Source organism: Monopterus albus, unplaced genomic scaffold (assembly GCF_001952655.1).
Source record: "Monopterus albus unplaced genomic scaffold, M_albus_1.0 scaffold413.1, whole genome shotgun sequence".
Classification (NCBI taxonomy): Eukaryota; Metazoa; Chordata; class Actinopteri; order Synbranchiformes; family Synbranchidae; genus Monopterus; species Monopterus albus.
In genome coordinates this window covers 186,445-201,505 of record NW_018128293.1, presented here as the reverse complement: position 1 = coordinate 201,505, position 15,061 = coordinate 186,445, and the positions used below count along the sequence as shown (strand labels likewise).

Sequence of the window (15,061 nt, the reverse complement as noted above, 5' to 3'; positions counted from 1 at the left end):
TTTGGAAAAAGAAATGTCTGAAATCACAAATTTTTAAAATTCAATTAACTCATTGAATACAACATCTAAGTTATCAGAAAAAGTTAAAATCATGCCTTTTGTCTTTTTATACATAAAAGATGTGGTTTTACGATGCCAAGTTTGTTTGTTTTTTTAGAAAATGGCTGTTCTTCTTCTGACATATTTAACCTCTATTAAAGAAATATTAATGTAGAAAAACAATTAACTTCCCTCCCAGTAAAACAGGAAACAAAAAGGCAAACACAGTACGTTACAATGCGCTGACATGGCTTCAAAGCACACATATTACAGTACTGTACAAGGGTCCGCCTCAGACAAGATGCACCAGAACCACTTCCACTGCTGAGGATCAACCAGACCTCTGAAACAGCTCAGCCTGCTTATTTACAAAACCCAGACCACAGCACGGTGTTGGCAACTGGAAAATGAGGTAAATATTTCCAAAAAAGCACCAAAGGTTTGGCGTTAAAATTTCTATATAGCTTATAACCAGCAGTGTTTTCATCCACAACACTGGAGAAACAAACGACTGCGAATTCATCTGTGATGATCGGAGGCCAGAGAACACACACTGCCAGGACTGCTCGTGTAAATAAGCAGTTTTTCCACTTTTTAAATGAATCGATATTTATAGTGAAGTCCAGACCGAGAGGATTTAAATGTACGTCTTTGCTGGACTCACTCTATTAAATGAAATTTCATTAAAATACTTATTTCATCAAATTATCTCACCACTTGCAAAGTTCTCAGACTTGTCTTGTCTCTTGTTAGGGAGGTTCAGGCTCTTACAAAGCTTAAGTAAAGTAGCGAATATCATATAATGCTTTGACCGATGAACAGTAAAGGTAACGAGCAAGAACCAAGGACACGTAAGGTATTTTAAGATCACCTTTTAGGTGTAAAGAAAAGGAAAACAAAATAAATCTCAGGCCAAATACTTTAGGGGCCACAATCTAGGTCTAAGTAATAAGATGTGCAAACGTAATTGTGCATAGAGCTCAAATTGTAATAAATATTAATGTGATAATTAAAATTATCACCAGTTTGACTTTGTCAGAACTTGCAGGGGTGATTGTACATTTTCATGACTAATTCAGTTTTAATAAAATGTTAAAAAGTTTTTTATATAGTGCTGAGAAAAGCTACTGTTTTTTTAAGCAACAAACACTTCCCATTTATTATTATCCAGAGCCCTGAAAGACAAACACAACCAAACACTCAGTAAAAATCCTGATAAAAGTCATTGATTTGTCAGAGTTATTCAACCAAGTTTAACTTCCTCTGAATGGCTCTTTCACTTTAAAAGTTTCTTTTTAATGTTCTGCCTTATTTCTGCATCAAAGAATCACATGAACAACAAATAACAAACTGAGCATTATAGCGATGTACAGGAACTTTACATAGAAGTACTTTAGTAAGCTTTCAAAAACATAAATGCATCTATCTTAGATGTAGTTTTCATTGTTTCTTCGTCTGATGTAGCTTAAAAGATGAAGCACAATGCCTGTCTTTGGACTGCCGAGGTAATTGTAGGTGTGTGTGTAAAACATGCTGAAATGTTTCCCAAACATTTCCAATGACAAAATAGTGTCCCTCCGAGCCGTCAGGGGCTCGTCCTGGTTCGAGGTATATGATCCTGGGGCTGACCGGTAGCGCCTGTGGTAAATGTTACAAAGCTTGTCTGATGGATGACGGTGATTTTCATTCACGCCGCTGCACATCACGCCTCCTCCTTCCCCCTCCCCTCTATAGTCTCACTCTGCCCGGACCACTCTCCTGCTTCACTGAATCATTCATCAACAACCTTCTTTGTCACCCCGCTTTGCTCCTGAATAGTGCCGGGCTCCATTCACATTCAATTCACTTAATTCAGGGAGATCATTTTTTCTAGCTTGATTACAAAAAAAAAAAAACTTTTACAACAAAAGAGGTTTTAAATGTACTTTCACAATAAATGAGAAGCTAAATTTCCTCTTTGTTCCATTTGAGAGTTTGACCACTGGTGTGTTGTTGCAGTGTTTTTATCCACAAAGAGACAGCGAATGGGACAACACACTTTAGTCTAGGTGAGTGTGTGACTGAGAGAAAAGGCAAATTCATACTCAAAACTCAAGTATTTACAGGACCAAGTTCCAGTTGTCTGTGTAATTTCCCTCCAGTTTATCTCTTTCAACTCTAACAAATGTGACTTATTCTACATTTCCACCACCTAAAGCAAACCCTGAACATTATATTAACTATATATGGATTTGCTTTGAGTTTAATTCACTAAAAACAATGGAGATAAAACCAAACGAAACATAAATGCTACATAGTGCAGCTTAATCTATTTAATGAACTTGTCTGACCACAGGTTTACTAAATTTATTATCTACAGAGGTGTTTGGAATGTTTAAAATATTTTAAGGCCTCACTTGTTACATAATGAAGTCATAATGTGCTTTCTTGTTTAATTGTCAGCAGTTTGTAGTCACTTCCGGTCACTAGCCACTCGCTAGCTAACTACCGTAGGTGTCATCATTTTTATATCGTGGATTTGAATGGACAGACTGATCCGATACGTTATAAAAATTAAAAGGTACCTGCTAATAAAAAGATGATAAATGCAACTAGGTTACAGAAGCTCTTTTTTACTGACAGCTGTTATTTCCATCCAAACATGTTAACGACAACGAGCTAATTCGACAGCACGGCAGGGAAATCTAACATATAGCCTTAAATATGAAATCCTCTCTTTGCACAGTTTTAAATATTCATCAGTTAGGACATGATCTTAATTTCTGGATAAACAAACTGCAATAACAGGACAACAACATATTAGGGGTCAGAAAACTCGCATTTCAGTTCGTATCATGGATTTGGAGTCATGGAGCGAATCGTTTTTGGAATCAGAAAACCAAAATGTCCAAAGTTACAATAAGATCTTAAAGTAAAATAATCAATGTCTTTGTTAAATTAACCTAACCAAGTAGGTTGTAAATGTAACCAAGCTGTGACTGTTTCATAATTGTAATGGTATGTTTGTGACCGTTTCCATGACGACAATAGTCCGTAAACCTTGCTGGTGCGAGATATGCTGTCATCAGTGTTGGTGAGAACACACAACTCCTTTATCTGTATCTTTTCACTGCAATTCTGCATCGAGATTTAGGGAATTATTACTCTAAAAAAAAAAACAAAAAAAAAAAAAACAAACAGCGGCAGCTAAACTGTATTTCACACTGAAACAGTTAAACGTAGTTCACGTGAGTGCCAAACCTCTGGCAGGAATCCGTACTGATCGGGGATCAAACTCCGTTACACCACTAACACAAATGGTCATGGGTTGTAACCAAGCGCAGGAATCTTCACATATTTGATTTTATGCTCTTAAAAAGATACGACGCTGAACAAAACTGACTAAAGTCAGATTTTCAACTTGAATTAAATGAATTGGAGGTGAATCAAACTGTGCCACAGCCTGTCCTTCCACTTACTTACATTTCTATATATCCCACATCCCCACCCCACCTTCCCTTCCACACAGAGACGCTACAGCCCCCCTCACCCACTGCTAAGCCCACCCTGTTTTCCTAACCTCTTTGGTGACTCTCTGTTGTGTTTGAAATAGGGTTCCTACACATTCGCCATTTGAAAATCAAGACTTCTTTCCATCAAAAACTTTCTGCCGATATTTTGGATGGCTGTGATTAGCTGCGGTTACATGGGCAATATTCCACAGATTCCAACTGAATCTTTACATGGACGCTGATCCGACAAGATGGGTGTTTACATGCTCAAAGTATTTAATCAGAATATAATGTTTATGAAATGCGCAAAGTGGTTCCACTCACGTTATGTCGTCACCAGCTAGGTAGCATCACTGGTACTGTAGAAGCCAAGCCGTTAGCCAGCCTGATGTAGGGTTGCCAACCATCCCATAAAATATGGAATCATTCTGTAACTGGAAACTAAAAGAACTGTTCTGTATTGAACCAATACAGGTCGAGCTGCGTTTCATATTTATGAGAATCATTCAGTCCTACTGACAGAAGGAAACCCTCCTGTCCCCACTGTCACGGTCCACAGTGGAGCTTCCACTACCAAAGACTCAGGACGGATGAGAAGCGCTGTCAGTACAGTTACGATACACCTGACAGGCGGCGCAGGATTATAAAAATGGTAACCTGCCAACCTAGTCTGCCAGCAAAAAACAAGGACAAGGTTGCAAAATTAACGAAGAGAATGGGAAAATGAATATAAATGGCTGGAATGTGTAAATGACAGTGTGTACAAGGAGTACTGCACCGTTTGCCACCAGGCTTTCTCAATAAGCCACAGAGGAATCTGTGGCATTACACAGCATGTATCTGGGACCCCACACACAAAATGAGTGGATGGAGGACACAGGGAGAGGAAGAACTGTTAAAGGCATCTCCAGAGGCTGTATTCCACAGTTCAGTTGCCCTAAATACGTACATTTCAATAATTAATTGATGTTTCATTTAGGTGATTCCATCTGTAATCTAAAGTGTGTTTGCACTAATGACTGAAGTTCTTTCATGACCTGGGTGACCCTTATTTCTGTTTCTAGAAGTTGGCAACCCTAGCCACCAGTGACTTTTAAGGTGGGATGTTTTTTTTTTTACATCCCAGTTGACACTGTGAATCACTCAACACACCTTAAATGTTAATGCAACAACTGAGACCACTCCAACAGCTTTTGCTCATTCTCTTGCAAGATGTAGCTTGGCTGATGACTGGCTCTTCACAGCCTTATAAAAATATTGGCTAATATCAGTGAGTATTCTTTCTCTTCATGCCAAAAAAGGCATCTCTCTGGTGTGCTCAGGCAGCACTACAACCATAGACCGGTTTATTTTACTGCTGCAATGTTTCTGTCCGTCCCTGGACACCATGTAATGTTACCCCCATGTGGGGCAAACATAGGCAGAAAGAATATATTTATTCCAAGATCAAGCGGATCAATGAATGAATTGAATGAATGAATTATCAAAGGTTTATCCCCCTCATTCCGATCAGGGCAGTCTGTTCCGATTGACGTTACATGAAGTATTTTTAAGCTGATTGTGCTAGTATTCCAAGTATTAGTGGACTGTTAGGGCCCATGTAAACGCAGCTATTGCTAGAGACGTTGCTCCATAGCTAGGAGATGACAGTAGGACTACATCTATTCAAGATGGGGTTCTGGAAAGGGAACTACATCTTTTTCCAAACCTTTCCACAATTTTTGTGCTATTCCAAAATGCACATCATTTCCAGACTTCAGGTCTCCCCGTCCTGTGTAGGAACCCTGACTGATGGTGGTGTTTAACTACGGGCACCTGTAAGCGCTGTTCCCACCAGAACAAATGATCAACAAGGCTGTTAGGAACAATTAAGTGTTGGTTCAAGGAATGGGCCCGCTAACCTCCCCCTCCCTTACTCTCTCTCTAGGTGGAGGATGCTCCGTGGTTGGGCATGTTGGCCATGCTGCCAACCATGCTCGCCGTGCCAGCCATACCTGAGGGCCCTCCCAGAGCCGGGGGGCTGTGCTTGGTAGGTGAGGTCATGTCGGCTCCACGCCCCTGGCCTTGGCCCTGGCCTTGGGGGGCGTGGTGGGCGTGCTGCAGGGCATGGCGCTCCAGCAAGGTGCGGTGGGTGAAGGCCCGGTGGCACACGTTGCACTGGAAGGTGCGCTCGGCACGGTGGGTGCGCATGTGGACATTGAGTGAGCTTTTCTGGGTGAAGCGCTTGCCGCACATGGAGCACTGGAAGGCCCTGACGCCGGTGTGCACCACCATGTGTTTGAGGAGGTAGTCGCGCAGGGAGAAGGAGCGCCAGCAGATGGAGCACTGATGAGGTTTCTGACCTGGATGGGCAGGTACGCACAGACACATGCTTCTCAATTACTCTCTTCCTTTTTCATGTGCAGGGTGATGTTGGGCAGAAACGCGGTGTTATTAATAAATACATAATTGACAAAAAGAAATAAAGAATATAACAAACACATAACAGGGTGAGGAGAGAATGTCTCACCGGAGTGGATGAACATGTGCTTGCTGTAGTTCTTCCTGGAACGTAAAGATTTGCCACAGTGCGTGCAGTCGAACGAGGTCTCGGATCCCTGGGAGGAAGGGGAGGGGCCTGCGGAACAGGAAGAGGCGGAGTGAGGTGGGGCTGGGGTCATCGGCGCCGGGGGTGGCTGCTGACTGGGCTCCGTCCCCGCCATGCTGTCAATCCCCCCCATGTGCCCGCCAACATAAAAGGGAGCTGGCTGCGACTGGCTCACTGGGTACTGGAACAGAAGCTGAGGAAACACAAGGTCAGCTGCAACATATTGTATAGATTCTAGTGAATTATTTATTCACTGTACTGTCAAATATTTGATCATTTTAATTAGCTGTCGAATATCTCTGACATGTCGTGTTGCTTAGCCAACTTCTCTCATGTTTTTTTGATCTCTTACAATATTACATCTCTACCTACAACGTATGAAAAGTACATTAATCATAAATATCTTACTTACATACTTACTTTCCAAGCTAAATTTTACCTCCTATGCTCTTCTACAACCTAATTTCAATTAAGGACATTTCTAAAAGCAGTTTATGATTCTAATCTGATTCTCCCTATCAAAAGGTAAACTGTGATTCACTGGTTGATTAGTTTTCAGTCTCCGTGCTTCCATTACTGATTAACCCTCATGTGTCTGCTCTACAAAAGGTCAAATGCCAATATAAGCCCTTTTTTGACACCTGTCAATCACACTGTGTTGGGAGGTGTTTGGGGAAAAGCCCATCACATTAAAACAAGCATTTATTTGGTTTTCTACTGTTATGTAGCACTGCATTAAATTCAGTTTTCAATCACCTCATTATCACAAAAACCAGAAGAAATCCAGCAGCTGTTTCTGCTAAATGCACCGCCCTTTAGAAAATATTCAGCCTTTGAATATAATTACCATATCTTGTTTTCCTAGCTTCATGTTTGACAGCAGAATTGTCATTCTAAGTAAAAACAAAAAACAAGTGAAATGCAATTAAACTGAATGCCGCGCTGCAATTGATTATTTTCCTTGTCAGTTATTCTGTTATGTTAATTGTTTACTTGACAAAATGTCAGGTGAAAATATCTATCACTCCCCTAATTGCCCTTCTTCTGTCTCTTCTGCTTTGTTTGTTTTTGTCATACTAACAGTCTAAAACCCAAAGAAAATAATCAATTACCAATAATGTCAAACACAGAAAGTAGCAGATTCTCACATCGGAGAAGCTACAACCAGCAAATGTTCTGTGTTTGTGCTCAATAATTTGAAATGACTGATTAATTGTAATAATGATTAAAGATCCCTCTCGGCTTTTTTAAGGTATATAAATGTAAACTGTTTGGAATGATGATCTGCATCTGGTATGGATTTCAGTTGCCTGGTTAAAAATTACACCTATCTGTCTAAACATGACTGTTTAAACATGGCTGGTTTAGAGAAACGTTCCCCCTTCAGCAGATGAATGTCATAAAAGTGTTCTAGTGTCTGCACAGCGGAGCTCAAACATCTAAGCAACAATAAGCAAAACACATTTTTGAGTGGAAAGGGACTTTAATTTTAGTAACTGTTGGTAAAAAAAAAAAAACTGTTCTTAGTTAATCAGTGAGCCTTAAAGTTCCAACACTAACAATATGCACTGCAGGTATTTTGGACAAGTCTACTGCAACAGTTCTGGTTTAACTCCACTCCCAGTGTGTAACAACATCTGTCACTGTAATCATGGCGTGTGATGTCAGCCACCGGCTGCACCGACCTGGTTGTTGATGGACTGTGTGGTTGGTGGCGGAGTCAGAGGCTTGTTGACCCTTCCTCTGGGGTTGAAGGCCATGGCCTGAGGAGGCTCGCTCTGGGGCCAGAAGCTCTCTGAAAACACCCCCTGCTCATCATAGAAATCCTGCAAGGCATGCAGACACACAGATAACACAACATTCACCACAGGTCTATGCGCATATCTCAGGTGAAAAATCTGACAGCTCCTGTCCGTGCCTCTGGTTTTAACTTCAGTTCAAGGCCTATTAAAAACAAACTAATCTGCACCCCCCAGAAACCCCTCCCTTTGTTAGGTCTCAGGTTCAGCTCCCCCAGTGACCTACATATACAGCGAGGAACCACCGAAGCTGCCTGCTGAATGCTTACCTGCTCCATAGGTGTAGTTCCTGCACGTCCCTGTGCACCAACTCCACCAGTGGAACCAAATGCATGAGATCACCTCAACAAATATGTACATATGTAAATGACTAAATCCCTAACCACACAGTTTAATGCTTCACTGTCTCCCTTCATGTAAAGACTACGTGCATTTACATACTTCCTTGCATGTGTGCGGACGTTGGAAAGACAAACTCGTGGTGTGGCCCAACGGGTCGAGCTACATTTCTGTCAAAACAACAGCACAATCGAAGGTACGCTTTGATGTACAGCTGGGAAGCAAACTGACAATGAGGACACGAGTCTAACGTGCATCACTGGGGTGACAGTGGTGCAGTGGGTAGAGCAGTCGTCTCCCAACCAGAAGATGGAAGGTTTGAATCTCGGTGCCTGCAGTCCACGTGTCAAAGTGTCCTTGGGCAAGACACTGAAACCCCCAAGTTTCCCGTGATGGGAGTGCATAGACACGCGGCGGCCCTAGGCACTTGGCTCCAAACAAAATTTCGTTGTATGTGTCACAATAAAATGAAACTTCTTCTTCTTCATCAGATGCATTTTTTTACATATGGGTTTATTAATTTTTTGCTTTCCTCATCTGGTTAGAGAGAGCGGTGGAGAGTGAAACAGCTCACACTCAGAGCTGGAGCGTGATCGGTCATTACAGATGCAGGAGAAAGTTCACAGCACAAAAATAACAGAGGCCTTGTGTGATTTAAACCTCTGTCTGTGGAGATTACACTTAATTAAACTCAACAGAGAGAAGAAACAGACTCAAAGCATAAAAAAAAACATGTAGGGGTTTGCGATATATTTAATCTACGAGAATATCTTAACTGCTGTTTAAACAATGTGCGAGCTGCTATTAATGAGTAGATCACTCACTCTACAAAAACACACCTTGACAGTCCATACATCCACTGCCTCATGAAGCCAAGTAGGACAGGCTACTGTACATGTGCATTAAGAGTGCACGCAGTGTGTACAGCACATGGTCATGCACCACAAGTTAAACTAGCGTAGCTGCCTAAAGACACATTAGCAAAGTTAAAAATGAGTGAACCAGCAGCGCCAGGAGACAAAACGCCGACACCACCAGCTCCGCAATTTACGTTTCTGATTGCTAGACATGGTTCATCCTCACTCGCACCGAGAGATTTTGGCTTTGAAAAAGATGAATTTTGCTCCAAAGACGGACTAAGAAACAATGCTGGAAACCGGCTGCTGTAAAGACAATTCAACAGCTTGTTCCACCATCTGACAACGAACCACCACACAGCTGTCCACGACACGACTAAACCAGCACAGAAACACACACCAAACTTTAGCAGTCTGCAAAAGTAACTTCAGTGTTTGTGTACCGTTTAATTTAATGCTTCAGTCTTAAGTAAATATATAACCCATTTTTCTTAAATAGGCCTTTGTTGTTTCCATTAATATCACTGGTAAGAAGTAGGAGAACCTTGTACAGTATAAGATTTAAATATATTTCTGAAGGATGCAACATATCATCTGCTTTACAAAATGATTCTTTTGTTGCATATGAGTGAATAAAAATATAACTGTGTGAAACAGGGACATAAAATCGTTTGCTCTCGATCGCAGGCCCCTGAATCAAATCAAAATCACATCATATGATGGTGAAACTGGTGATTTACACCCTTAGTCATCCTGGTGAACACAGTTTGTTCGACTGCTGTCCTCATCAGGAGCTGGCGACAGACAGACAGCTGTTGTGATGACAGAGACAGTGAACAGAAGTCACAGTCTGTGTGGACTGAGCAGAGTGAAGGCCTCAGTAGCACTTCAGTTTTAATTTTGGTTTTATGTACAGACATAATGTCTGATTTGGAGCTGTACATGCAGCTCAGGTCTCAGTTTTAATGTGAAGACTCAGTAAGAAACCATTCTGCACTAAAACAGAATATTATATTATTTCGAGCAGTGTTGCTTTTCTTTGCATAAAAACCTTAACTCCTTCCTATACCGAGTGGATAATACTGTTCCCACTTATAACTTAGTCTGCAGCACTTCTCAGAAAGCTGACAGGCAAAGCTGAATCCTTTTGGCTGTGTGGCAGATGTTCCTTGTGTAGTCTGCAGGGTACAGCAGGCTGCGGCATGAATCCGCTCCACCATGTCGTTCCCTCTAGTTAGCTACTTCAGGACTTGTGAGAGAAACACTGAGCATAATTTTAACACAATATAGTGATTCTAAAAGTTTCCTTCAGAAGTAAAACATGAAAAAATTCACCAAAATACTACCTAGAAATCAAGGCTCCACCTGTAATCTGCAGGATGTTGCCCTTCTCTATGCCGTGGTTGATAAATTATTAAACATTAAGTAAAAGTGAGCTTTACATCTCGACTATAGTTTTACATTTTACAAACTGTTTCTTTTTCATCTGGTCTTTTATATTGGCTCTCACAGCAGCAGCTCAGCTCAGCTCACCTGTCCAAAGCCTGCCATAGATTCCTGGGCGCCCCCCTGCTCTCCGTCTCGTCTTCCATCCTCCAAGGCATAGACAGTCCCATCTGTGTCCTGAACGCCTTCATCTTTCACCACTGCGCCCTCTCCTCCCAGCACCTACAGAGAAAAATATCCATTTCAACTCTGAGAGGTAGAAAAATTACCTTTACAACAGTAGTAGGAGCTAAAAGACTGCAGATAATCTATAGGAATAACAGCGCATTGACCTGGCTACAGCCCCTTCAAGCAGGTACTAATAGCTTTAATCACCTACAGTAAACATGCAGAAGTCCATAGAATATCACCAAGGCAATTACTGCTGAAGTTAAGATAAGAGCCTCTCTTCAACTGTGCAAAGTGCAGAAACATCTCAGCAATATACGCCAATGCAGTGTGAGAAGAGGGAAAAGCAGAAAAAGAAAGAAAAGCAAACGTTGCAGCTCTGCATGCCTGAAAACTGTAACCATGGCAACCCTTCCCCTTATCCCCCTACCTGGAGTCTTAGCGGCTGCCTCTGCTTGCGGCTGTGACTCGCCACCCTGTCTCTGTCTCCGTCTCTTCCCCGCTCTCTCCCGTCCAAGTCTTCCTCCTCGCTGTATCTGTCCATCCCCACCAGGTCATCAGAGAGGTCAGCTGCGTTGCCGCGGAGACTGTCCCTGCCAATGCTGTCCACACTGCCCACGCTGGAGTTGCAGCCTGCTGAGAGGTTCCCTGTGCTACTAGTGCTGGCTCCGCCGGCCGACTGTGCCAACAGGTCTCGGAGCTTGTACCTGACATCCTGAGTACAGCTGGAGCTCTGCTTCATGAGGATTGTGCCGGCCCCAGACCCCAACCCGTCACTGCCGCACATAGAGCCGGGGCCCATGTCGCCCAGTGCCATCAGACTTACTGTGTTAGCTTGCTCCATTGGGCCTGGGCCGCTCTCACTGACACTAACGCTAGAACCCCCCAAGCCCCCGCCCATGTTACTAGCTCCGCATTCAGCCATGAAGTTAGAGAAGTTTCCATAACTCCCACCCCCACTTGTGCCACTAACAGAACAACTTCCACTAGCGCCACTCTCTCTCCCTTTTCCACCACCATGCTCTTCTTGTTGCCTTCCTTTGAGAGATTATCTGGGTGCACTCATCAATGACGGTCTTGATCTGCAGAATGCTGGCAGCAGTGAGGATGCAGAGGGCCTGCGACTGCAGCACCACCAATGAGCCGCTGTACATGAAATCCACAAGCTGCTTCACTGTTTCAGCGGGCACCAGCGGCGGCACAGAGATTTCAGAGTGGCCCAGTAGCAGCTTGTCCTGAAAGAAGGGGCTGCCAGCTGCCAGGACGCAGGCATGGGCGCGTAGTGAGGCATCATGTATCCTCACGGTCACGTCGCAGAAGAGGCCCTCGCGCCGCTGAGTGCGCAGAGCTTCCAGCACCGACTGGCTGGAGTTGTGAAGGTGGATGTAGTGCACGGTCTCTGTGCCGGACATCATTGCGGGAGGGGGTGAGTCGCTGGGGACAGGATGGGAGTGAGGATGGGGGAGGGGGGGTAAGTGTCTCGGGTTTTGCGTCAGCTTGAGGGATAAGGAGGACAGGGAGGGAAAGGGTCCAGTGCATGGGCCACGGTGGGGCCACGTCCCTTCAAACAGTCATGAGTCTGATGGAAGCGTTCAAACTGCGGCTCTGCTGTGGTTTCAGTGTGTGAGGAGCTGCCTGTGTTGTCCTGAGAGGGAGACCGTGGGAGGTGGTTTCCACCAGCTTCAGCGTTTCTGCTAAAAACCTGCTGGAATATATTTGTATATATAAAGTTGTATTAATGTCTACATTAGTGCTGAAGTTATTAGCTTAGCAATCAATTAGTCTACCTAAATAATTTTGATGGTTCATTCATCGTTTATGAAGTAAAACTGAGTAGCATTCCCCAATTCCTGCTTCTCAAATGTAAGAATTTGCTGCTTTTCTTTGTTTTGAATGACAATAAACTGAAGATCTTTGGTTTGGGGACTGTTGGTCACACTAAACATGTGAAGTGTCACCTTGGGAGCTGGGGAATTTTGAAGGGCGTTTTCCACCATTTTTGGGCATTTTGTAGCCTGGATAATTTGGTAATTGGTCGAATAAACAATAATCAACACATTATAATTTGATAATGCTAACAAACATTAGTTGCAGCACGGTTTTACATTTTGATCAGTGGTTTGTTTTATTTTCAAGCCGAATCACGCAGCTGTGGCTGAACGTGACAGCGGCGACCAGTCGATAATCAATCCTCAAATCAATGGCGTGCAGCATCTGAAACACCTGTCTCGGACAAATGACAGCACGTGTCGTGCACGAGTCCAGTAGCTCCTCGGGTCAGTTTATTTGGCTATTCTGCACTGCGCAGCGGGTGGCCAGTAACGCAGCGCCAAAGATAATCTGACTGCTGCTCGTGTTAAACAGACGCATTAAGAGTCGAAGCTGAAAATGAAAACAACTCGTTAACTAAAAATGTAGCTCCTATTAAACAGGTTACTGACCAGACAACGTTAGCTCCAGCAACAAGGGAACAGGTTTAACGATGACGAGCTAGCGTTAGCTATTGACATTAGCCGCTCGACTCCTGCACGGAAATATGCGCTAAGTGCATAAATTTATACATGCAAACCGAGATTCACCATCGTCTGAAATACAAACGCAAACTATTAAATGTCGAATGGCAGCTGGCAACGTTTTTACCCTAACATAAAAGTAGCTATCGGTGTTCATCCCCCACGCTCCACTACAGTGCTAACCTAGCTAGATAACTAGCTAGCTAGCGCAAACTGCCAAAGACAAAACTAGTGAAGTTAGCATACCAGCTAACGGGCCCTAACCACCCTTTTCTGTACACCGCGTGTTAACGTTCCACTCGGGTAGTGAACTGTTTGTGTTAGTGCATGTTGTTTAGTCGTGTCTAACGTTACATACCTGCAACGGGCAGTGACAGTTCGGGCGCTTGTTAGTTTCAGGCAGATGGATGCAGCAGGAAGCCCTCGGTATAACGCACTCAACCTGGTGAGCGCAAACACAGACACACACACTCAGACTCAGACTCACACAGACATAGCAGGGATAGGCACAGAACGGGATGTGGAGTTTCTCCTGTTTTACTCCAACTAAACCACCCACAACCTGGTCAAGTACAGAGTACAACTCTCATAATGCAGACAGGTGCACACTCTTTAGTATGTAAGTTAAATACCTGCCCCACACACACGCACAGCCGCATAACACACACACGTATAGTAGTTCTCTATTAGACAGGAAGGCATGCAGACACACTTGAATACACCCACGCATGCACGACTGAAAAATACCCGTAAAATGATTATTCCCACAAACTAACATGTAGGTTGTTGTGTGAAGTGTATAAATGTGATTAAAATGTGTGTTACTGGGGGAGTTGGCCCATGGCATCAGCCTAAAGGAGGGTATGCATAAAACATTAGCCTTGGATAAGTTGAACAGCAGCAAGAGTGTAATATTAAAACACTTTGTTTACATAGCTGTGGGTTTGCAGATGATCAGTAATCCACTGAAATGTGCCTAAAGCCAACACACAGGGTATGTACATGTGTTTATACAGTGAGTCCTCTCTGTGCTGTCGCCTTGTTCCCGGTTGGTAAACTTCAGTTGGCGGTGCAGCAGGTCTGGTGACCTCTGCACAGCCAGATTCCTGGACCGGCTTCTCAAGAATCAAAACTGAAAGTGAGTATAATACTGCACTGACAAGAAAGGTGTGTTATTAATTTCATAGAATGGAAAGGAGGCTTTGTGCCATCCTTTAAAATAAATAGGACCTCATTTCCTAGGAAGACAGCCGGTGTCACTGCACAAAGAAAAATAGAAAATTGGTTGTATTAAATATTTGTCTTAAATACTCCTCCACCATAAAAGAAATGCAGGCGCGTGCTGTCAGATCTTTAGCCTGTATTGGTATTAATGCTGAACTAGAGCATACATGGCCACTAAAGCTTCATCTGAAGCTTAATGTCTCTGTATCAGGTAAGTGCCTCATGTTCTGTATGTAACATGTCTGCCCATTGTAGAGGTCCCTGTCTGCTATCACAGCTTTAGGCATGACTCTGCTTGATAGTTTTAAGAAAGAGACACAGAAGTTTTACTCCACAACAAAATATAATTTAATGAATTAACTTTTCACTGTGTTGATCACAAATCGATAGAGATGTAAAAAACAAAAAAACAAATCTAAATGAATGCAGTATGGTTGTTTGTCCTAATGTAAGGCATGCAGTCTCTAAAGAGCTTTGGACATTGAAAGCTACAGGTCGTTGCAGCAGGACACACAGACACTCAGCCACAGATGCACACAAAGCGCTCATATTATCCACTCTCTTCTCTGGGGCTTAATAAATATTTATTCTTTGCACA

General features: G+C 43.1%; 1 protein-coding gene across 1 annotated transcript; it reads right to left on the bottom strand.

Annotated features, from left to right (window-relative positions):
* Nucleotides 1-13: 13 nt before the first annotated feature.
* LOC109951841 (zinc finger and BTB domain-containing protein 45-like) lies at nucleotides 14-14,212 on the bottom strand. Its single transcript, XM_020586560.1, is given in 7 exon segments — nucleotides 14-5,872; nucleotides 6,040-6,310; nucleotides 7,803-7,943; nucleotides 10,646-10,780; nucleotides 11,157-11,756; nucleotides 11,758-12,431; nucleotides 13,598-14,212. Coding segments are annotated over 6 exon segments (1,950 nt in total). The 5' UTR covers nucleotides 12,142-12,431; nucleotides 13,598-14,212; the 3' UTR covers nucleotides 14-5,453.
* Nucleotides 14,213-15,061: the final 849 nt, after the last annotated feature.